General features: G+C 58.0%; 4 protein-coding genes across 4 annotated transcripts; 3 read left to right on the top strand and 1 right to left on the bottom strand.

The window, feature by feature from the left end:
• Positions 1–871: 871 nt before the first annotated feature.
• On the bottom strand, positions 872–4,465 carry MPH1 (DNA helicase). Its single transcript, XM_047982426.1, has one exon. The coding sequence runs from the start codon at positions 4,259–4,261 to the stop codon at positions 1,025–1,027; it is 3,237 nt and encodes a 1,078-aa protein (XP_047838390.1). The 5' UTR covers positions 4,262–4,465; the 3' UTR covers positions 872–1,024.
• Positions 4,466–7,551: 3,086 nt separating this feature from the next.
• Positions 7,552–8,148, top strand: MEX67_2 (nuclear mRNA export, poly(A)+RNA binding protein; the record flags this gene model as incomplete). Its single annotated transcript, XM_047982425.1, has 1 exon — positions 7,552–8,148. One exon carries the CDS (start codon positions 7,552–7,554, stop codon positions 8,146–8,148), a length of 597 nt encoding a protein of 198 aa, XP_047838389.1.
• Positions 8,149–8,496: 348 nt separating this feature from the next.
• MEX67_1 (nuclear mRNA export, poly(A)+RNA binding protein) lies at positions 8,497–9,789 on the top strand (the record flags this gene model as incomplete). Its single annotated transcript, XM_047982424.1, has 2 exons — positions 8,497–9,681; positions 9,745–9,789. 2 exons carry the CDS (start codon positions 8,497–8,499, stop codon positions 9,787–9,789), a joined length of 1,230 nt encoding a protein of 409 aa, XP_047838388.1.
• A 4,902-nt stretch (positions 9,790–14,691) lies between these two features.
• JDV02_001485 (uncharacterized protein) lies at positions 14,692–19,179 on the top strand. The gene has a single exon (XM_047982423.1). The coding sequence runs from the start codon at positions 15,792–15,794 to the stop codon at positions 18,060–18,062; it is 2,271 nt and encodes a 756-aa protein (XP_047838387.1). The 5' UTR covers positions 14,692–15,791; the 3' UTR covers positions 18,063–19,179.
• Positions 19,180–22,430: the final 3,251 nt, after the last annotated feature.

Genomic DNA, 22,430 nt, shown 5'->3' with positions numbered 1-22,430 from the left:
CCCACTTCTACCCGCCTCTGTGCTGTGAGATCCGATGAAAGCCCGAGAGCCAGCGTCAGTGGCACGCACCGCAAAAACTCCCACTGGCTATTTTTTCCCTCTCCTCTTCGACCTCCATCCAACCCAAGCTCCTGCATCTGCTATTCCTTTCCACCACCACCACCACCACGACCGTCGCCACCTCCTCCTCCTACTCCCATTCATCACAGGCTTTTCCGTTCAAATAGTAAGTCCAAACCCACCGTCCCTCTCCCTCACATTTCCCCCAATGCGCACATCGTGCGCGCATACGCACACACACACACCCACGTACCACCTTTTCCCTACCCCAACGCCCTCCTGCGCGCCCGGGTGTGATAGGTGGTACAATCTCTCTCGCATGATGATCATGTTTGTTTTATACAACCCTACTATTTTTACAGGAAGAGCCGTCTTAGACGCCCCTCCGGGAGGGATGCTTCTCAATTTTTTGAAAAGACATCCACCCCGCAAACGGCCTATTTGCCCCCTTCGATTCGGGTTTTCCCACCCTCGCCTATGCCGCGGGTTCTTGATCCCTGACGCGCTGTTTGCTCCTCGCGGCTACAAACTCGCTTTGTGCTTCGGGTCCCGAGCTTGAGCGTGTTTGTCGGATCCCCGCGTGCGGGCGCTGGGCTTGGGTTCTTCCGTCGAGGGGGCTGGTGGGGGGCGTGGTGCTTATACACTGGGTTTCTGATGTCGAGATTCTATGCTTCAATGTTGTCACTTCTCGCGGGCTCACGCTTTGGCCAGGATTCGCTGCTAACATGAACCAAGATTTTCTAGGTCTTATTCGTAGCCATCGATTGCCGCCGGTCCCAGTTATCCGGCCTGCCCAATCCAACTTTGGACGATGTCGTTACGATGCAATTAGCTCAGCCATGAATACATTCGCTTTACAATGCCATAGTCACGTCGTCCCCGTCCATGCGCCTTTCAACCCCGCCCGTTCAGGGGTCCAGAAGGGGTCCAGAATCGTTCAAACATGCGTCGACTTCGTCCTCCGTCACTCATCGCTATCGCTATCCACCAGTCGACGCCGTCCACGAGCTGGTCTCCTCGTGGCAACGTCTCCCGATTCGTTGCCCGAGTCCACGTGCGACTCCTTGCGCTTTGCCCCAACTAGTGTCGTCACGTCTGGGATACAATCGCTCTCTTGCGTTCCGGGAAAGTGAGTCGGAACATAGAACGGCTTTTGGGCCCGATTCCGGGGTGTATCTTGCGAGGCGGGTGACGTTGGCGAGGTGGCCTGCGAGTCCATCATGCTCGACGTGGCCTGGTTGTCCGCCACGACAAAGTCGAGTAGATCTGCCCCGTCGTCGGAACCGTCGGTGTCCATCATGTCGCTGTCTCGCTCGCAATCGTCTCCCACTTCGTCGCTGTTGATGCCACCCTTCTTCGTCCTGCCTGCGCCCTTCCCTGCCTTCTTCGGCCGTCCGCGCTTTCGCTTCGGGAGTCCTGGCTCGTCCTCCTCTTCAAGGCCTTCTCCAGCAAGCAAGGTCGGCTCCTCGTCGTCTGCCTCGAGGCCGCCAAGTTTTGTAGTGTTGGCGGCCCGTTTGCGTTTCTGCTTTACCATTTTCGTGGCGGTGGCGTGCCCTGTCCCCTTCTGTGGCGAGACTGTCCCCTCGCCATGATCCTCGGTTTCCTCTTCTCCATCCGAATTCACAAACGGTCTCACAGGTATCTCAAGGTAGTCACTCGTATCGACTTCTCGACAGGGACGCACGAGGCTCTCTGGCTTCAAGCCCATCTTCCCCAGAGCCTTGACGCATCGCTTAGTATGGATACCGTGCTCGACGCGGTGGACGTGCTGGAGTCGCCTCTGTAGCTCGGGGTGGGCCGCCAGGCTGGGCATATCAGCCTCTTCGACCATGCTATGGTTAAAGGGCAGGTCGCGGTATTCTCGGTCCAGCTCGCGGATGCCTTGTTCTGATAGCACAACGCTCTCGAGGTCTGGTATCTCCACCACGTCGTCCAGCTCCCTGTTTCGTTGCGGCTTCGCTCGTGCCTTATTTCCGCCCGCGTTCATAAAGTGTGACAGGGTCTGGAATCCGGTTTCCACGCCATCGGGCATGTGAAACTTCTTCGGCGGCTTCTTCTTACCCGGAGGAGCGCGGCGTTTTTTTGGTTCCGGTAAAGACGGGTCTTGCGTGTTCTCGACCGGTATGTCGACGTGCCGCTTGTCGACCTCGGGCCGGATCTCGCGAGGGACTATTCGCGTGGAGAGGTCTCCCCGGAACGAAAACCGGCTACCTTCGCATATGAGCTGCTGCATCTTCTCGTAGTTGTCCTTGGACTTGGCGAATTGGTCCTCCTCTTTCCCGCGCATCAACAGCAGGACGATGTTTCCCGCCCGCTTGCGGCCCGTACGCCCCATCCTCTGCAGCATGCGAATCGGAGACGCGGACGCGTCGTAGCAGACAATGAGATCGACCTGCCCAATGTCTAGGCCTTCCTCGCCGATGGACGTCGCGACGAGCACGTTGAACTCTCCCCGCTTGAACCTGTCAATGGTGGCAATCTGCTGAGCCTGCTTCATGCCCTCCCCGCGCTTACCGTCTGCCTGGCCGACAAAGACACTAGCCTTGATCAGCGGCCGATGTTTGTTGAACATGCGAACAATGTCCTCTGCCGAGTCTCGATACTCGCTGAAGACGATGACGCGGGTGCCGGACGCTTCGCCCTTGTCCATGAAGTGGTTCAGCACGCAGTCCGCGAGCGCGGTGAGCTTCGGGTGGCCGACGAAGCCGTCTGTTCTGAGCCACATGGCGATCTTGTCCATCATGTCTCGAAAGCTTGGGTGTTCGATGAGCTGGCGCTTGTACTTTGACCCCTTTTCTCCCTTGTCCTCCTGCTCGCTGCGAAAGTCGACAAGATTGTCATAAAAGGGCTTGATGCCGTGAAAGTTGAGCAACTTAATCGAATGGGCGAGGCCTGTCAGCACACTGAATATTGCTCGCATCATGAACTGAATGCCCTGATTGGCGTGCTGCCCGCGCGATGCAAACCATTCCTTCTGTGCTTGCATCAGCCCGTAAGCCGTGAGTGCCATCGGGTTTCGTCCGTAATATATGTTTTGGGAGCTAAGCTTGTCCACGAGCGGTTTCAGTGCCTCGGTAAAGAGCTCGCTGACTAGATTCATCTCGTCCGAGGGGTCCAATACTAAGGGGTCAATGTTTCGCTGGTGGACATACTGCCGGATGTCGATGGATTCTTCTGTCCGGATCTCGCAGTGCGAAATGCCCAGGTTGTCAATGACTTCTTGCACCGTCTCGACCTTGGAGCCCGGCGTCGCCGTCAGGGCCAGGACCCGGAAGCTCTTGGAAAAGCGCCGGATAAGTTTGGTGACCTTGGCGTACGCGTACTCGCCCACGGCTCTGTGCGCCTCGTCAATGACGAGAAGCCCGATGCTTTTCGGATCCGCATAGCCATGAGACAGGTCGTTGAGTAGAGTCTGAGGTGTCATGAAGAAGACCCTCCTCGCCCCCCACTCGTCGACGCGCAGAGCCGGGGCGATATCTCCGGTAAGCAGCGTCGTCTCGGACCTGGGGATGCCGGCGATGTTGTAGCAAGCGTCGACTTGCTGCGCCACCAGCGGCTTCGTCGGGGCCACGAAGACGATCTTGGCGGACCGAGTCCAGCGGTAAAAATTTAGCATGACCGTGGCGGCGATGAAGGTCTTGCCGAGGCCAGTGGGCAAGGCGACGAGGGTGTTGTTGAAGAGGGAGTTCTTGACGATGCTGTACTGGTAGTCGCGGATGGCGCCCAGGTTAGTTGGATAGACCCACGTCTTCATTGCCTCGAGGTCTAGCGCATGATGGCTAGGGTCCTCGCGGGGCAGGTCGACTCTATACACCCTGGCGCTCTGCGGTTGAGAAGGCTGCGTCGGTCTCTCGATGGCATCGGTCCCCCAGAGCGTTGTTTGCCGATACGTTGATGAGTTGCTACGCGCGAGCCCAGTACGCGGGGCTTGGCCGGGCGGCGCTTGTCTCTGGCGCGCAGGAGGGCTGGCCCGGCGGCGTTGGGGGGGCTCTGGCGACGAAAAGGCATCAGATGGCAGGTCTTGAAGTTCCAAGGCCGCAGCAGAGTCTTTCGACTGTTGACCCGTCGCTGCCTGGCCAATATTGGGGCGTGAAGTCGGCTCCTTCAAGGCGTCTCTGCGTGTCCCCGAAGATGCGACCTGTTCAAAGGCATCGATAAAGTCTTCGTCGGCAAGGTCATCGTCGAACTCGCCGTCGCTCATGGCGGCTGTTGGCGGTTTGGGCTGCGGCAAGGAGTTTTCCGGCTAGCATGCGCACGCGTCTTTGCCAGGCTTGCCGTCTTTTCGAGGCTTCGGAAGAATAGAAGCGTTACGCGAGCTTGGCTCAGCCTTTTCGCACCCTTGGGGGCTCATGGGCAACAATGGGCAGATTGCGCGGCGAGTGCTGTGGGTGAAGCCAGTGTCCACGATCCCGAGCACTCTACGCGTTTAACGCCGACGCGGTAGGCGGGACAGGTGGGGAGGACACGCGGGCGGGACACACGAGAAAGGTGCCGTGTCACGTGACGTGACTTACACGACGTCGAGGCTGCAGACAGAACTTAGAAGTCTCTCCGGTAGTTACTGTCCAGCGCCACTGGGGAGACTTTGAGGCCCTTGTTTCTCGGGCTATAACGGCGCAAGGCCAAAAGAACCTCGGAGCAGCACCAAATCCTGCATCCAAATGCAGTTACCTTCATGATTGGACCCATTGGACGGGAGTCGCTCACGTGAATCCAGTTCCTGAGTCCCGACATTCGATGATGGGACCGCTCAGAGGCTCAGAGTCTGAAGCCCAGAGTTTTGAGCCATGCGCCAAGCGACGCGTCATAGCACGCGTGAGCCATCACAGAGTGCAAGCTGTAGGCTTCGGACGGCGTCTTGCAACCAACCACTAAATTCCTATCAACTATAGCGACATTCGGTCGCAGCCACCACCTGCGAGGACATTATACCTTTCCATCCCCCATGGCAGCTCGTGGACACAAGCACCTCTGAGCAAGCGAGACTCCACCTACGCCATGTTCTCAGCAAGCTTTTGTCCGACGTACAGTGTCGCGGCACGGACTGGTGTCGGCGTCATCGAAGCGAGACATGACATCTTTATCGGAACGACCTGGGGGGGAAAAATGTCCTTTTGTCAGCCAAAGGCTGAGTACGGGCAGGATAAAAAGGAACCCCCGAAGGAGAAAAAACCTTTCCCCCTCTCACCTGCCGTCCCCCTCAGATTGTAACTTTATTCTACATCGCTACCACCAAAAGGCGGTTCAGCAGTCGCTGGCTCCTCACGGGGGGTTGGGAGGGTCATCAAGGAAGGTCCCGTACCTTTTCTGCAGAAGTCGTAACAATTCAATTCGCGTCGCTGATGAGAAGCCTGTTGGCAACCGAGGCACATTGTGCCGTCTGGTTCATGGTAATTCTGAGACGTGCGACGATGTAGACCAGGTCAGAGACACGCCCACGAGCTTGATCAGGGAGGCACAGTACCTTTGGCGTGGACGACGCCCAGAGATGCGGACGGTAGTAGGCTCAGGGGAGTCGTGCGCCCGAGAATTGTGAGGCAATGACACTACGTGTGCAGATAATGGGCAGGCCAAATGATCAAGAGCAACGGTGGGCGTGGACGGCAAGGCTGTGAAGCATGGCCAAAGGGGTTGGCACACGAAAGCAAGACTGGCGAGAATGACGAGGAGCAAAAAGGATGGGATGTTGACAGCAGCAGAAGAATCGGGTTTTATTCACCTCTTTCGTGGCTGTAACTTCCTCGATGTCCTGTCAGGAGGCTTTTGGAAGCGAGGAGCTTGCCTGACACTTCCTTCTCATCAGGCTGGGTCATGGCAGCTTGGCCTGCCCGCACGGGCACGAAGCAATCACGAAGGCACCTATGGGGCGAGCACTGGCAAGCACTATCAGGAAGGGACTGAACTGCTACATGACTGCCACAGGTAATGACGCCGCCACCAAGCGTCGCCTTTCTCTCAGTCATCCAAGGGGCTAACGATGCTCTCCTGCTAACTGCGAGACCACGGCAAACAATATCTTATCCTCATTTTTGGGGAGCAGCAATTGTTCACGCATTCAGCCGCGCCTCTTACAAGGGAGACGGAGCCTGATTGTCTCCATACGGGCTTCATTGAGACTGCCAGCGACGTTATGGCATGTGAGCCAAGCTCCAGCAGGTGAGGTAGTAGGTTCTTGCTACACGTAGTATCCTAAGTTAGTAACTACTAGGTAGGTAGTAGGTAGGTAGCTCTATACAATCTACTTTACAGACCCGGCTGCCTAGGTACGCCCAGGCACTTTGGGCTTCGCCTCGCCCCTGTCGTCAATTGTGCGTGAAGCAGGTGCCGTGCTGCTACGCGGGGGGTTGTGGCACATCAGCGAGCGTTGTCCAAGCTCCTTCGTGCGCTCATCAACATGGACATAAAACTACCCTATACGGAACACAGATGATTCCGTGCGAGCTGGACTCCCTTCTTGCTTCATACGGGTGCCAGCGCCAGCTGGGAACGTGCTTCGACCGCATGAGGATTTGTTAGCCATTCAAGCCTTCGTTGCAGACACGTCTTTTGTTCGACCCTGGACTGTGCGCGCCAGTCTGAACGGTGTCAACACACCATTGTCGGTCGGGACAACCCCTTGGAGCTCCGGGCATTGGCATAGCCTGGTCCGGCGAATTGTCGCCTTCAAGCAATAGTGCATCAATATCTGGTGCACTCCAGGCTTCCAAGTCTTGACAATAGAATCTCCTCAGGCAACCAACAGGATGAGGTCGGCAGTCGGTCATCTCCCAAGATTGTGTGACGGTGTGAGCTTGGCTGAACCAAGTGCAGCACGTATACCCAACTTAGTAAGATTCTAGTTGTGAGTCACCAGCCACTAGGCCCGTGGCTCCTCCAGGGTCCTCTTGTGGCGCAGTGGTGCCAAAGATGCCTGGCTGCCTTGGCCTGGTATAAAGTGGGGCGCAGCCAAACGTCACCTCTCGACCGCCGCATCCTTCAACGGGTCGTGTCCCTCTTCCTTTGCGCGTTGTATTCTTTGTCTTCTGCACATACAACCACAACAGCAGCCGCCACGCCTCCCCGCGACGTTCAGACTACCGGCGCTGCTTCACACCCTAATCAGGCACGGAGCGACAGTCGCCTCGCTCCGCTCGGCCTGTAAACAAACACCAATACCTTCGCGCGCCCCGGCGCCCGCACGCAACGCGACCCCAAACAAACGTTGTCCTCCCCCAAGGCATCAACTGCTCCCGGAGACATCTGTTCAGCGCTTGGACCCCCCCGAACGACTCGCCGTGCGCGTGTTCAACGGACAAACAAGCACCATCATAAAAAAACTACCATAAAAAACCACCACGAAAAAAAAAAGTCCTACCCAGGACCACCAAAGCCTCTTCACTGCGCTTGATCCGGCCAGCCAGTCGTACTAGATACGCGACTCGTCGATAATAGCATTGAGAGCACCTCATCCAGCGGCTCTGAAGACCACTGCGTGTTCCCGATACATCTACCATGGCGCCACGCGGTCCTCGCTCGTCCAACTCTGGTCGAGATGCCAGGGGTTCTGCGCTAAACGCCAAACCCAGTTCAAGGGGCGGCATCCAGAAGCGCAAGGGGCCCAGCAGGGTCGATGATGACGGCGATCTTGACATGGATGCGGCCGGTAAACGACCGAGGACAACCCCCGGGTCGACGGCACCGAGGAGCGGGCCCGCCCCTCGCTCAACGGCGACCCGGAACCCTCGAGGCGTATCGAGAGCGGCACAGAATGTCATGAAGCACCTGAGGAGCGGGGACTCTTCGGCTCTGGCGAACCGTGTCTCGGACTCAAGCGAAGCAAGAACTGCGCGCGGGCGTGGCAGAGGTGCCACCCTCACCTGGCTACGCGTTCACGGTCTGCGACAGAGCAAGGCGTCTAGTAACAAGGACGGCGGCCTGAGCGACCTGCTCAGCTTTCTCGAGAGGAAGGCATCTTCGCTCAGCTCAACACGACGGTCACGATCAATCATTATCAGCAAGGTGAGTCGGAGTATTGACAGTTTTCCAGGGCGTCGGCGCGCAGCATATATCTCCAATCTCCAGCGATTTGAAGCACCGGAATATTTCTGAGAACAAACGCATTACAACTGGAAACCCCCCCCCTTCGAGGCTGCCTCGCACCATCACATTGCTAACTGCGGATAGTCCCACGTTGCCGGCGACTACGTCTTCATTGGGGCGAAAAAGGAGGATGCAGAGGAGCTTATCAAGCTCAATACCTTTACCTTTGCCGGGACACAGCTCGAGATTGTCGAATCAACGGAAGAGCTAGGTTTCGCGAGCAAGGCCACCGAGTCCAAAGAGACGCAGGAACTGCGGGCGAAGCTGCAGTCGATTCTCAGCCAACGATATCTGGGTGACAACAAACTCCTCAAGCTTGACTCTCTGGCGTCTGATGCTGAGCTGGTCACGCTGGGGATGTTTGAGAATCGAGACAGAGCGCTCAAAACCTTCAAGGGCCTCATGGCCATCTGCGACGGCCTCTTCAAGACGCCAGCGGCGAAGCGAGAGGCAATCGAGAGCATCAGCCTCGCTAACAACAACATTGACGACATCGTCCAAGTTGAAACAGTCGCGACTACATTTCCCCAGCTGAAAAACCTTGACATGAGCGGCAATCAGATTGCAAATATCCAGGGCCTGGAGCGCTGGAAGGGCAAATTCAAGGAATTGGAGACCATTTACACGACCGGAAACCCCATTGAGACTGCTGATCCCAACCTTCAAGCGACTCTCCTTCAGTGGTTCCCGAAACTGCAGGACATCAACGGGGTGCGGGTGAGGACGGCGGAACAGATCGCCCAACAGGAGGAGGCATCGAAGCCCAAGCCAATCCCACAGAGCGGGCCAGATTTCCGTGATGTGAACGGCATAGGCGAAAACTTTCTCCTGGATTTCTTCACGGCCTTCGACAATGACAGACAAGGCCTGGTTTCGCGACTCTACGACGAAACCACCCAGTTCTCGATTGCAGTGGACGCGCGGTCTGTTAGAGACCCCAACGCCCCTGCGCCTCTGCCATGGTCTGCCTACATCAAGGTGTCGCGCAACTTGACGAAGATCACGCATCAGAATACGCGAGTTCAGCGACTCTTCAAAGGTGGCAATGTCATCTACGACCTGTGGAAGTCATTACCCCTGACGAAGCACCCCAACATCAAGGAGGACATCAGCAAGTACATCATGGACTGCCACCCGCTTCCCGGCCTGGCAGACCCCAACGGACAGGCCCGGGTGGGCGTTGACGGCCTCATCATCGCCGTGCACGGAGAGTTCGACGAATACGACCAGAAGACGAAGGAGACGGGCAAGCGCAGCTTCTCGCGAACTTTTGTCCTCGGCCCTGGCCAGGCCGGAAGGGGCCCGATCCGAGTTGTCAGCGACATGCTCTCGTTGCGAGCGTACAGCTCGCTACCCAACGTTTTTGTGGCGCCCGGCGGCAGCGCGCAACCCCCCAGCGCACCGGCTGCCAACGATCAGCATCAGGCCATGATTGCGGAGCTGTCGAGGCAAACGGGCATGGTTCCAGCGTATTCGGAGATGTGCCTGTCCCAGGTCGAGTGGCAGTTTGACAAGGCCCTGATTGTATTCAACGAGAAAAAGGTACAAATTTCATTTTACAGTCTCTTTGGACGTTGTAACCAAGCACTAACACGTTTGACATAGGCATCTCTGCCGGCCGAGGCGTTTTCTACTCCAGGGCCTCACTAGGCAGGATCGGTTCGTCGGAAGATTCGACAGTTTATCGGGTGAGGGTGGCATTTACGACCGTTGTACGCGCCCAAGGCGCGCGTGAAGCTTTGTGCGGAGATTCGGACGGTAGAAGGGGCGGCATTGCTTGCAGTCTGGCACATGGAGTTCTGGAAGCCTGCGCATAAGAGGGTCGGGACACTGATTTGGAGTCTAGCTACCATCGACGGCGGCAAACAAGATGTACAACTATGGACACGGAAGGGGCGGCAATACACCCAGCCAAAGAAGAATGGACTACTAGCGACAAGAGTCGCAAGATTGAAATCGTCTGTGTGATTGAAATCGTGTTGAAAGCAAAGCAGGGAGGCGATCTGCCTGCTCAGATGTTCCTCGGTTCCCGCGTTACCTTTTGCTGTGTGAAAAGTGACTTGCTTGTGCTCTACAGTGACGGTGCTCTGAAAACCAACGCATGCATGTGTACCATAGAGTTTCGCTAGGTAGAGAGGCCAATGCGAGGCGATGAGAGAGATGGAATGTGGTTGGAGGAGAGGCTGGCGCATATCCGAGATGGCGTGGAGCCAATCACAGACCACAGGTCTTGCTCATGGAGAGAGAGTTGTCAAGGCGCGCGGCTGGAGGTGACGAGCTAGTTTTAATGGGTTGTCGAGGAGGAGCTAATGAACCCTGAAGGAGCTAATGAGTTTTCCAGCAGAGAGTGCGATTTGGTCAGAGCTTGTCTGATGCTCCGGCGAGGCGTTGCTCGTGTATGGTAGTGGGAAATGAAATGAAGAGACAGGGAAAAGTAGACAGACGACGGGCAACAGGATTGCGAGTCCTCATCTACCTACTCGAGATGGCATGTACAGGTACCTACGCCGCAGTGATAAGGTAGACAGGTGTTACGTACCGTACCTACTACAATGCAATACAGTCATACATACAATACTACCTAGGCACTTGATAGACGAGGAAGCCCATCCATGGGACGACATGGGACGAGTCCAAGCTGCCCGCCTGCTTCAGGTCATGGGGCCATGCATGCACGAGGCGCGACGACGACGACGACGGCGGCGCCGGCGGCGGACAAGCCCCTCGGCGGGTTGGATTGGGTGGTGGGACGGAGCCAGACAGGAGACGTCGGCCGTCTCACAATGATTGCCTCTATACCACGTTCCGCGAGCACACTTACTGTACCGTACCGTACGTACGTACCACCACCAGACCCGACCGGCCGTCCTTTTGTCGATACGGGGCAACGTCGGTCCACGCGGCATACGACGTACAGGTTTATGTAGTGTGTACGTTAGTTAGTACTTCTGTCAAGACCAGACGACTGGCGTCGCGGGACGATGCGGGAACTTGGCAAGCCCAACGAAGCGGGGACGAACGAGCTAACATTCCCAGTTTCTTCGTCTTCTTCTTCTTCTTCTTCTGGAGCGGTTGGGAGGGACGTTTTTAGCCGACGACTCCATCCCGGGCTGTGATGGCGTGCAGGCGGGCTGGCGACGAGCCGGTGTCGAGAGCTAAATATACATCCAGCATACAACTGCTGCTATAGCCACTAGTAAGGTGGCAGGCGTACAGTTGGTCCTCCTGCTGCTGCTGCTGCTGCTGCTGGACAGGAGCGATGGTTGGGGGAGACAGGCGGGCGGGAGGGTCAGCAGCCTCGCCACCAGCGCCGCCGCGACGGCGCCTCCGTGGGGAGGGGGCATAAAAAGGAACGATCCATGGTCGGTCCCGGGGCGGCGGTTACGCCAGGAGCAGCGGCGCGGCGGCGCCGAGAGGCTGCAGCAGCACCGCACAGAACAGCACCTCATCCTTGTTCCTCAAAAAACTCGAATGCGGCAAAAAAAAAATTTAAGAGGAAGAGGAAGAGGAAGGGGAAATGAAAAGCAGGCAGTCAAATCGATGCACAGGCAGAAGCTGCGATGCAGAGGGATGATGGCACGGTGGTCAGGATGATTTGCGGCAACCACCCGCAGTGAGATGACCTACGGCCCGGTCTGCGTGCCCCTATCGTCATCACCTCCCTACCCGTCGTCACCGTCCTCACCACCAGGCGGCCGGGGGGGGGAGGACAGCGGTCACGCAAGGAGCCATGGAGCCTAGGATAGCGTGTTTCAGCATGAGTGCGGCTGGTGGGACCCACCCCTGCAAGGTGGCCTGGGCGAACAATGCACCCCTGCAGGTCAGTGGGGGAGGGAAGGAGGAGGAGGGAGCACCTGCACAGGTACCTCGCACTTTTTTTGGGGGGGCCCATGCCCAGCCGCTCCAGTAGGCTTGGTAGCTAGGGTAGGTACCTGTAGGTAGGCGTGACGAGGAACAGCTAGGGCGCTGGGTCCTCTGAAGCTTAGATGGATGGCGGGCAAGCCACCTGCGCCAAAGCTCCCTTCCTCGAGGGAACAGCATGGGCACAGCACTGCTTGCTTTCTGTCTCGTCCCCCGCCGCCGCCGCCGCCGCCGCCGCCGACGCGTGCCATGACGACACAGCCAATCTCCCGGTGTCTCTGATCGAGGGGAGGGGGGCCATCGCGCGTGTGTGCATGTGTGTGTGCGTGAGTCTGTGTGGTGCGACTTGCAGATTGGCGAGAGATATCGACCGAGACCTCTTCTGCCGGACAAGGAAAGGAAGTTCAAGGGAAAATGGGAAAGTGGAAAAGAGAAAGAGAGGTCTGTGCTGTTGCAGTATCGCATCGCCTGACCGGCCATCGGACGACCGACGACGGCGACGACGGCTACGACGACAACGACGACGACGACGGTGAGTGACGTGCGTGTGTGTGCGCGCGTGCGGCATGGATGGAATACGTGCGTTCGATGGATGTCCCCCCCCCCTCCATGCCACGCCATGCGCATGCCATGCCATGCGGCGCGGTGGATGCGGTCAGGCAACGGCCAGCGGTGGGTGGGCTCGTTTTCTTTTCTTTCATCGCTCGGATTGCCATCGTGCCCCCGCGCGTGTTGGGCACGTACGCCCGTACAGTACGTGCGTCGGGAGGACGCCAGCGGAAGTACGAAGTAGTAGCAGCAGCAGCAGCAGCAGCAGCATTTCGTGCGTGCGTGCGTGCGTGCGGTGCGTGCATGCGCCGCATGAAATTTCCCGGAGGGATAGCTGCCTGTAAATGAGCGCTGTCTGCTGTGCCGTGCAGCCACGGCCCGCCCTGCACAGCACAGCACGCAGGGCGGCGCCGACGCTGGGACATGCAGCCGACGGAAAGAGAGAGAGAGAGCTTGGGCGATGACGCTCACGGCTCGCCCTGCTTTACGTGTGTTCTGGGGGATCGACTGTGCAGCTCTGAGCTAGGTGTGCTTGTACCGTACATTACAGACGGCCGACTACTGTACCTGGTCAGGCATATCAGTTGGGCACCTAAAAAATTGGTGGTGTAAGCAGGCGCTGGCTGCATCTGCGAGCATGAGCACGAATACGGAGTCCAGTATACGAGCCCTCGTACATGCGGCGAGCGTCAGTCAGCAATATACCGCGCCGTACCGTACCGTACCTGCCACTATTTACTCGTTCATGCACCACAGAGCATGCCACGCGTGTCTCGTGGATGCAGATGGAGGTGCCGGTGAGCCGCCGCCGCCGCCATGATAACAATGGAGGGAAAGCTTGGCGAACAGGGCAGCGAGCCATCCATGATGGTCCCCCCGTCTCTTGTTGCCTGTTCTCCCCCTCCCCAAAGCCAAAGTCAATACCAGCGCCAATGCCAGCGTCAATCAATGCAAAACGCAAAATGGGAACTGCCGCCCGGTGGCAGCAGCCAGCCAGCTGGTGCTCGAACGGAAGTCAAGAGTATTGAATGCCGTTCCCCTGGTCCGCACACGCACAGCACACACTCATCCTCACACTCGAACACACGCACACGATGCCCGTCGACGTGGAATGGCGGCACCAGGCACGCACGCACGCGCCGAATCAACGGCCGCCAGCACCTACGGCCGACGTGGACGCTCCGCCGGCCTGATTGGGCGCTTGCATGTGTGCATGTGTGCGTGCGTGTGTGCCCTGCGCGCAGACTGGTGCTTGGCTCCCCGTCCCCTTTTTTTCCCTCTCTTCTGGTGCAGGTGGTCTGTCAAATCCAGGGGACTAGGGCCGCCCATCGGTGCAGGGGCCGCCCAGCCACCAAGAGCAACCACCCGCAGGGGGGGGGGGGGGGCAGGAGCAGGAACAGCATTTGTGGGTGGGCAAGAACAGCAGCAACGGGCGGGCAGGTACGAAAGGTACCATGCGACGTTGCGGTACCGCGCCGCCAGGGCGGACACAGGCAGCGGGGCTGGGTATCGCGGCGATGGGTGGGACCCCCTCCACTTACAATGGAAGGTTCGACCCTTGCGCCGGCCCCTGGCCCGGGGGTGTCGCGCCCGCGATGGAACGCCGGCAACGCGCGCTGATTGGCCGCTCGCGACGCACCCCGGCCGCCGCGAAAGGGACACAACAGCGCGGCTGCGGGTGCTGGTGCTGGTGCTGGTGCTGATCTCAGTTGACGATGGGGGACGAGCCCATGCCTCTCACTGTGACTGACTGACCTGACCGACTGCCAACAGCCAAGTGAGAGGCCGTGCAGCGAGTGCCCGTCGGCCCCTCCCCCTCCGGTGTCGAGAAGAGAATGGACTGGAAGCGCTCCGGGCAGAGGCTGCAGGGCTCCCTTGGTCTGGCCCGGTGGGCTGCGCCTGCTGCCCGCCGTCCGGTCCGGTCCTATCCTGTCCTGTCCTGTCTGCAACCTGCAGCGCCCACAGTGGACCGGCTGTCCTGACATCCGGTGAGGTAAGTCGGGTGAGGTGAGCCTGGATGGAATCGTCTGGGCGAGTGTACGGTGCACGTTCAACTAAGAACGGTACTAACCAACCTTCCAGGTTAAATGCGTAGTTTAGTAGTAGGAGTACCTAGCGCCTCGACTCCCTCCCTGTCCCTTCCCTGCTCGTCCCGTACATACTGTACACTCAAGGTTCGTGTCTGTCTGTGGTCACTCAAGTCGCTGTGGTGTCTCGAGCTTGGGCCGGGGTCCGCCAGGGTGCGCCTGTTCTCCTCCTCCTACGATGTCCACCCCAGCCCAGGTACCCGCTCCTCTCATGCTCCCGCTCTCTCTCACTCCTTCCCCCCCTTCATCCCAACCACTGCTGGGCCGCTTCTACTCTCCCCCATCTCTCCTTTCCAGGCTGCGGCACCCGGTCCGTTTCTCTGCTGCCCGCGCTGGCTTCCTTTCTTCCTCATTTCTCTCCTTCGCCCGTCTCAACGACATATCGGGCAGCCTTGCTCGCGGGTCCTCATCCCCCCTTCGACGTCCTGTACGCATCCCCCCGACCGTCTGGTACGAGAGAGAGTGAGCCGAGACGACCGCGTCCGTCCTTTTCCCACCATTGAAATTCGTCTCGAGCCGCACGCGTTTGCACGTTTACACGACGACTCCGAATCATCCTGCCAGATTCTATCGCATCTCTGTTTGCGTCGCCTTTCCAAAACGACGCTCGGCCGTCCGGCCGTCACTCTCCTGACAGGTCCTGTCGACCTACTAACACCAAAACGACGACCCTCCTTCGTTAGCCTTTGGACCTCAAAATCGTCGTGTCACGACGTTTGACCGGACATTGTTCGCACTGCCCCCGGCAGGCATTTGGCGGCATTTGGTCGACGCACCATCGCGTCGCGTCTTGGCCTTCACGTCCCGAGAGGACGCTGGCTCAGTCAGCCTCGATCCGGTGTCGAGCCGTTTCTGCTTAAGCGATTCGTACTCTTCTGCAGTGGTGGCTCCGAGGTCCTTCGATCCCGCCTCCGCCGCCCTGCCTGCCGCTGCTGTTGACAGCTATTTCTTTTCGATTGATCGCCGCCATCGATTCACTCGACGGACAAGCGCCGTTGTCATTCGCGAGCCAGGTCTCGTTTCTTAAACAAGCTTCTCGACCTCCAACCACGGCTATGTTATGAGCGTCTTCACGACAGCGGTTGACGGTATTTGGTCCTAACGGCAGTTTGTATCGTCCCCGGCTGCTCGACTGCTCTTGGGCGACTGGCAAATATGCCTGCCCCGAAGCCTCCCGCTTCCCTCGATAACTCGTGCACTGTCATCCATGACAACACGCTCTACTCCTTCACCCCCGATTCCTTTTTGTCCATCGCGCTAGAAAATAGCGCGAAATGGAAGAAGCTGCAGCCGGGCGTCAAAGTGACCGGCGCATCGTGTGTGGGCACCACGCCCTCCGATGTAAGTCAGGCCGGCTTCTATGTTGTCGGCGGTAAGTCCGACGTGGCGGATTATTCTGGCCTGCAAAAGTACACGTACTCGACAGGCAACTGGACCACTGTCCCCATCACAGAAGTTCAAATCAAGAACCGCCAAGGGCATTCGTCCACCTACATACAGGCTGACGATGCTATCCTCTTGTATGGTGGGGGCGTGGGCGACGCCCGCGGCGCATCCACGACGACGTTTACTATTGGCGCATCTGCACCTTGGACAGTTCGCAGCTACGGATCCGTCATTGCGCCCCCGGCCGTTTCTCCCATCCTCATGAAGTGGTCGGGCGCCGATGCCGCCATGATTGGCGGCGGCGCTGATCCGCAAAACGCCAAAGTCTGGCTCTTCAACCCGAATGCGAAATGGAGAGATTCTGGTGCGAGCCTGGCAGACCCGCTGGCGAAGGACACATCGTCGATGCAAGCCGTCCTGATTGACGGAGATGATGGGTCCAAGAGTCTCTACACCTTTGACCTCAGCCAGTCGCCCAATACAGTCAGCCGTTTCACGCTCCAGGGCACAGATGGCGTCCCGGTGCACGCTTCGACCCGTGTGACGGCCCGCAGCGTCGATGGTGCTAAGTCAGAGGTCAAGAGGGGACTGTCCCTCAACGACTGGCCCAAGTACAACGCATCTCTTGCGCCAACGACGACCAGGCAGAACTTCGCCATGGCGCAGGGCCCAGACGGCATGGTGGTCTTCTCCGGCGGCAATAGCGATAGCCCGCTGGCCATCTTCAACGCAAAGGAAAACGGCTGGATGAATGTAACCGCTCTGCTGGGAGACAATACACAAAAAGCGATGACGGCTTCTACAACAACCACGTCCACTTCGTCAACCACGACTGCCTTTTCCTCAACTTCTACTACACCCTCTACCTCGACTACCATGACGTCAACCGCGACAAGCTCGGCAGCGGCTCTGCCACCTACCGCTCCTAGCACTGACTCCGGTCCGAGCTCCGACGCCATCTTGGGCATCACGCTGGGCACGATCGCCGGCTTCCTGGCCCTGCTTGGTCTCATCCTGCTGTTGCTTCGACGCCATAAGAAGCAACGCAACCATGCCGAGAATGGTCAGGATGGCCATTCCACGTCTGCATCGCCCATTGAGAAGGAAATGCTCTCGTCCATGAAGTCTCCCTTGCCCGCCAAGCCCCACGGACAATTCCGAGGCCATTACCCGCAGGCATCGCAGGATTCGCACTCCTCCATGGCGATTCTGATGGGTCGCATGCACAAGGACAAGGACAAGTCTGGCTTGTCAAGGAAGGCGAGCAATGACAGCCTCCGGAGCTCAACTAGCTCTCTGCACAAGCAGTTCAAGAGCAAGATCAGCAAGCCCATCCCGCAGGTGACCAACTATCCTGCCCTCGCCGCCCAAGATGACAGAGGGGTCGCTTTTGATCCCGCAGTGCCCGCGCCGCGACCACGAAACAACCGGCCGGTGGATCCGCAAGACGGTACTCGCCGCAGCTCGGGCTGGAATCGATACTGGTCTGGAGGCAGTGCATTACAGATCCTGGGCTTCGGGGGGCAGAAAAGGAACACACTTATTTCCGAGCCGAGCTCGCACTACTCGGAGGGCACTGGCACGAACAACCACGCGTCGAGGGTGACGCAGGATTCTGCCACTGTACCGCCCCTGAACTTTGACCGGGCCCTGGAGGGCAGGCCGTCGGTCAACAGCGTCAATTCCGGGAGCCCAGTTGTGGCTCAGTACAGCAGCAAGCTGCCTGCGGAAGGCATGACGGGCACGATTGAGCGCCCCGTGTCCCCCGTGTCATCGGGTTACTCGAGCGGCATACCCGAGAGCATCAATGATACCTGGGACCCTATGGAGGGCAGGTCGTGGGGCGCCGATCGAGCACCAAGCAGCGCGTACACGGCGAGCTACCACTACGGGGCATCGTTGACGCCAAGCGCCGCCGCCGCGGGCTCTCGCCAGCCGCCGTCGGGAGTGAGCAAGCAGCCGCAGCTAGCCATGGCGGCCACGTCGTCGGACATGAGCTGGCTCAACCTAGGTGACCAGTCTCGGGCACGAGGAACGTGAGATGGCGGCAGACCCGTCGACAATGTATATCCCTCGATGGTCCCTGCGGACCTACACATTGGTGTGATTGTCTACACTGGCCAAGCGCTACCTTTTTTACTTTGTGCAGGCCCGGCTGTTGCGTCATGTGCATTCGCCCGGCCGGCGCACTCTACGACGGGTTGGAACCGTCGATGGCACAATGATCACTCCGCTTCAGCCTTGCGCTCTCTCGATCTCTATCATTCCTTCCTCTTGCTCTCTCTCTGTCAGTGTGCGTCGATCTCTTGGTCTCTCTCGCTCTCATTCCTTCGCCTCGACGACCCGGATCGGATGCGCTTTGGACGACATTTCCGCATCGCAAGGCATTACTCGGCGTCGACATGTTCTTTGCTGTTTGGACATTTTTTCGGTCGATACTTTGTGCAGGCACCTGCGTTTGTGTGAAATTTTCTGTACATTCTAGACTCTAGCCCGGGCTTTGGAGTCATCACTTTCATCGACTGGGCCGCTGCTGCTATGATACCATCAACATCTCCTGCTGCGGGTAATGGGTTGAATCTTGGGGACGGGTTAAAAGGCGATTTAGGAGCAGTGCTGGATGGTGCGGTTACTCTAGTGCGATGAGCAACCGATCTGTAACTACCTTCGCGTCAGTAGGACAAATACACACTAGCTGGCTACGATATGTGCGCGCCCATTCCCGTTCGTCCCGAGGTTGTACACGTTTGTGATGTTGTGCCTTGCGAGCTCTAGTTGAGCATCAATGTCAGGTCATCGGGGGTTGTAGTGTCTGGGAGATTTTAATCGCTTGTGTAATGTCCCACTAGAATAAGGGAAAGCCCGCTCTCTGCATAGTGGTAGTTGGTCGATTGAGTGAGCAAACTGAGAAAGTTGATACTACACGTATAAATATTTATAAAAGACTAAAGGTGGAGTAAATCTGCTCAATCTTGGTGATTGAGAGATGGTCAAGCTGCTTTGCGCGGCGTGCAGGCAGAGGCTTACATAGACCGATGAGGATGTTTGCAAGCCGCCTTGCAAACACATGGACTGAAACGCGAGGGCGGTGTCTGGACGACTAACGTCTTACGGGCGCAGCAGGACAGAGGTATGCAGTTGACGGAGATGTTGAAACGCGAGTGAGTGTGTGAGTGTGTGAGTGTGAGTATGTGTGTGTATGTGGCGCACGTCTGCTTCCTCGGGGCGAGTAATACAACCCACCGGGCGACGATGGGCAAAAAGGACCGGGCCTTGCCGCCGCCAGCGCCACGATGGTGGGACGAACATGTAGAAAGTACATACGTAGTGCGTCCGCAGCCCGCGTGGTTTGCGGGAGGGCCAGTGCCGCATCGGGGAAGTAGTCGCGTTGGGCTGCGTGGGCGGACGGACGGGCTGGTGAGGGTTGCTTCTCGTGCACCTCGGTGAGCGGTTTGGGTAAGAGCGTGGGAGGGGGGGGGTAGAAGTGTGTGGCAGATGGGGGTAGCTTCTCCAGAGTCGGTCGCCGCTGGAGAGGAGGGGAGAGGGGAGAGGGGTTGCCACAGCTCAGATATGTATGGTAGAGCATGTGTGTATGTATGTGCAGTATATATCTGCTCGTCGAAAAGTTGCGCAGTAGAGCGCATGCGTACGTACGTAGCACCCCATGTGTAACGGTCCATGTCACTCCGTGCATGGAGTTTAGGCGTGCGTACGAACGGCCACCCATGCAACAACGGGATACCAGTAACGTAGCGCGAGTGTGCTTCGTATATACTGGCGGACGAGCTACGTAGACACCGGCCGGGCCTGGCTAGCATGTCATGTACAAGGCAGATAGGGAAGCCTCATACTAGTTATATCATACCAGGTTACTCAGCGGGATGGGCGTGGACTCGGCAGATGGGCCTTGCTTGGGGCTGGGTGGTGATGCGTTGGCATTCGGAGTGAGTTGTGGGTGGGGTAGAGCTGGGAAGAGAAGAAGGCCTTTGCAAGCGGCCGACGGGCTCTGGCTATCTGAGAAGGGGCGTCTCGTCGTGATGCCGAATGGGAGTGGCGCTTCATCGGTGAGGTGGGCTTTTGTACAGGTATACGAAGTATGTAGGGAAGGAAACACATGACATTGGCACCAAGCTGTTTGTTGTTGATGGTACGAACTAACAGTCGGTTCGACGTGCTTCTCATCTACCTAATTTATTACAGGTAGTTAGTACGTAGAGGCAAGTCGACCGGAAGAGGCCGGGAACGCAGGACACGCGCATGTGGATCGCCCCCTCCAAGGAGAGAAGAAGAAGAGAGGGAGATCGCTGACAGATCCTCCCCCGCAGCGACAGTCCCGGTTCATGCCCGCTTGTTGGCAGACGGTGGTGGCATGTATGTGGCTACGTAGACACAGAGTAGGTACCGATCCGACTGGTTGAAGGCAGGATGCTGCATGCTCCGCTGCACGACCGCGCAGGGTCTCGGGACTGCACGAGAAAGACGAAGAAGAGGAAGGGGCGTCTGGCAGGGGTCCTTGGATCATGGGGAGCACAGCAGCGTCAACCATTCAACAGACGAACCTCGTCGATCGTACTACGCACATCATCACCTTCCCCTCACGCGCGCACGCACGCACGCAGGCATGCGCTCTCTCTTCTCTCCGCCTCTCTCCCCCGCCGTCATCTTCACGAGCATGAGCGAGCGAGCGAGCGGGCGGACGGGCGGGTGTGCCTGACTCGGGTCTGGAAAATGGGACTGGGTGAGCGACGGTGTGGGGAAGAGGATGAGGCACAGCGTTGCGCGCGCGGGTGTGCGGATGATCGGAGGGCAGCGATGGCGTGCGCTGCGCTGCGCAATTTTGCGTTTGCCGAGCGAGCGGTTGTCGGTTGAATTGTTGCTTGATTGATTGATTGAGGGTTGCCAATCGCTTCCACTCGCCTGGGCCAAAGGCACGACCGCCTAGTGTTACCGTACTAGCATGGGCACATGCGAGCAAAGACAGGCCGGGCAGCGGCAGTCGGGAGGCGGCGTCGAGGTTTGGCGGCATGGAACGGCGGTCAGTATAGTAATTATACGTACGTATTCGTACATGCAAACTACTAACTAAGGCAAGTACAGACTCCGTACAATATGGTCAGCAGGCATTGATGAGTGAGTGAGTGGGCTGGCGATGGATGGACCAGAGCAGAGCAGAGCAGAGCAGCGGATGCTGGTCGAGTTGGCCGACGGCCCGCCAGGGGTCTTGAGCTCTTCGTCTGACGCCGGTGGTTGTTCGCGCCGCAGAGAGGCAGAAAGACGGAGACTGGTAGTGGATCGTACCAAAACATCACGGCCCATGGCGCGGGGAGACAGAGATTACTTTAGTACGAAGTAGGTAGTGTAGGTATCATCAACCTGCTTGCCTGCTACCTAACTAAGGTACCTAATAGGGCCGAATTATTCTGTGCAAAGTAACTACTAAAGCAGGTGCGGAACGAGGAGTAACGTAGAAATTGCACAAGCAACACCATCACCAGCTCGGTGCTCAGCGCATCGTCAGCATAGATGGAGACAAAGGGCAGGCAGACTGACAAAAAGCGAACCAAGGCGTGCGAAGGGACGAGATTGGGTGGGTGGTGTGTCAATCCTCTTTGCATGGTGACCAGGGGGGGCATAGCCTTCCAGGGCGCGCCAATGGAAGCGGCTGGGAGCAGGTGACCCGTTCGTTTCTGGACCGAGATCCCTGAGATTTCCGGCTCTTGGTGGTGATGCTGCGTGCTTTTCCCGGCTAGTGGTGGCGGCTAATCGTGATGGTGGTGGTGGTGGTGCCGTGTGATGATGGGTGTGCGCTGCTGCCACCGCCGCCCTGCGAATACGGATTCAACAGTGGCAGTGACCCAAACTGACAAGAGTGCAGCATAGACACGGCGGGTCTGCCTGCAGCCCAGCTGCTGCCCGGCAGTTGACAAGGTTCAGTTGGCGATTTTGCGCAGCCAAATCATCATCGTTGTCGAGTCCACGCCGTGCCGTCTCGTTTGTCGCACCCCGTTGCGCAATCCGACGACGGGCTGTCCACGCGGGCGATAGCCAGGGGAATCGTATAGGTACCTTAGCAGTAGTATGTACCTATGAACGCACCTGTCATGTCACTGCCCCGCCCACCATCTCCCTCGCTAATACAGGACGGGCAACCTGGTAGTATTCCTCGGGTTCTGGTTCTGGTCCCTCCCGTCTCCAACATGAAAGGTACCACGTACAGACATATAGAGGTACTAAATCAAGGTACGTATAGTACTACTAACCTCTAAGTAAGGGCCCGTCATGCGGACCCCGCCCTGCTACGTGCGCCACGGCAACATCCGTCAGGGGCCCAACGGGCGAGAGTAGCCGTTGTAGAATCAAGCAGCAAAAAGAGAGAACTGAGAAAAAAAGGCAATTGGAGAAAGTCTC

The sequence above is a fragment of the Purpureocillium takamizusanense genome, chromosome 1 (assembly GCF_022605165.1).
Source record: "Purpureocillium takamizusanense chromosome 1, complete sequence".
In the NCBI taxonomy this organism is placed as follows: domain Eukaryota; kingdom Fungi; phylum Ascomycota; class Sordariomycetes; order Hypocreales; family Ophiocordycipitaceae; genus Purpureocillium; species Purpureocillium takamizusanense.
Note: the sequence above shows the minus strand (reverse complement) of the source record. Positions and strands in the feature narration are given on the sequence as shown.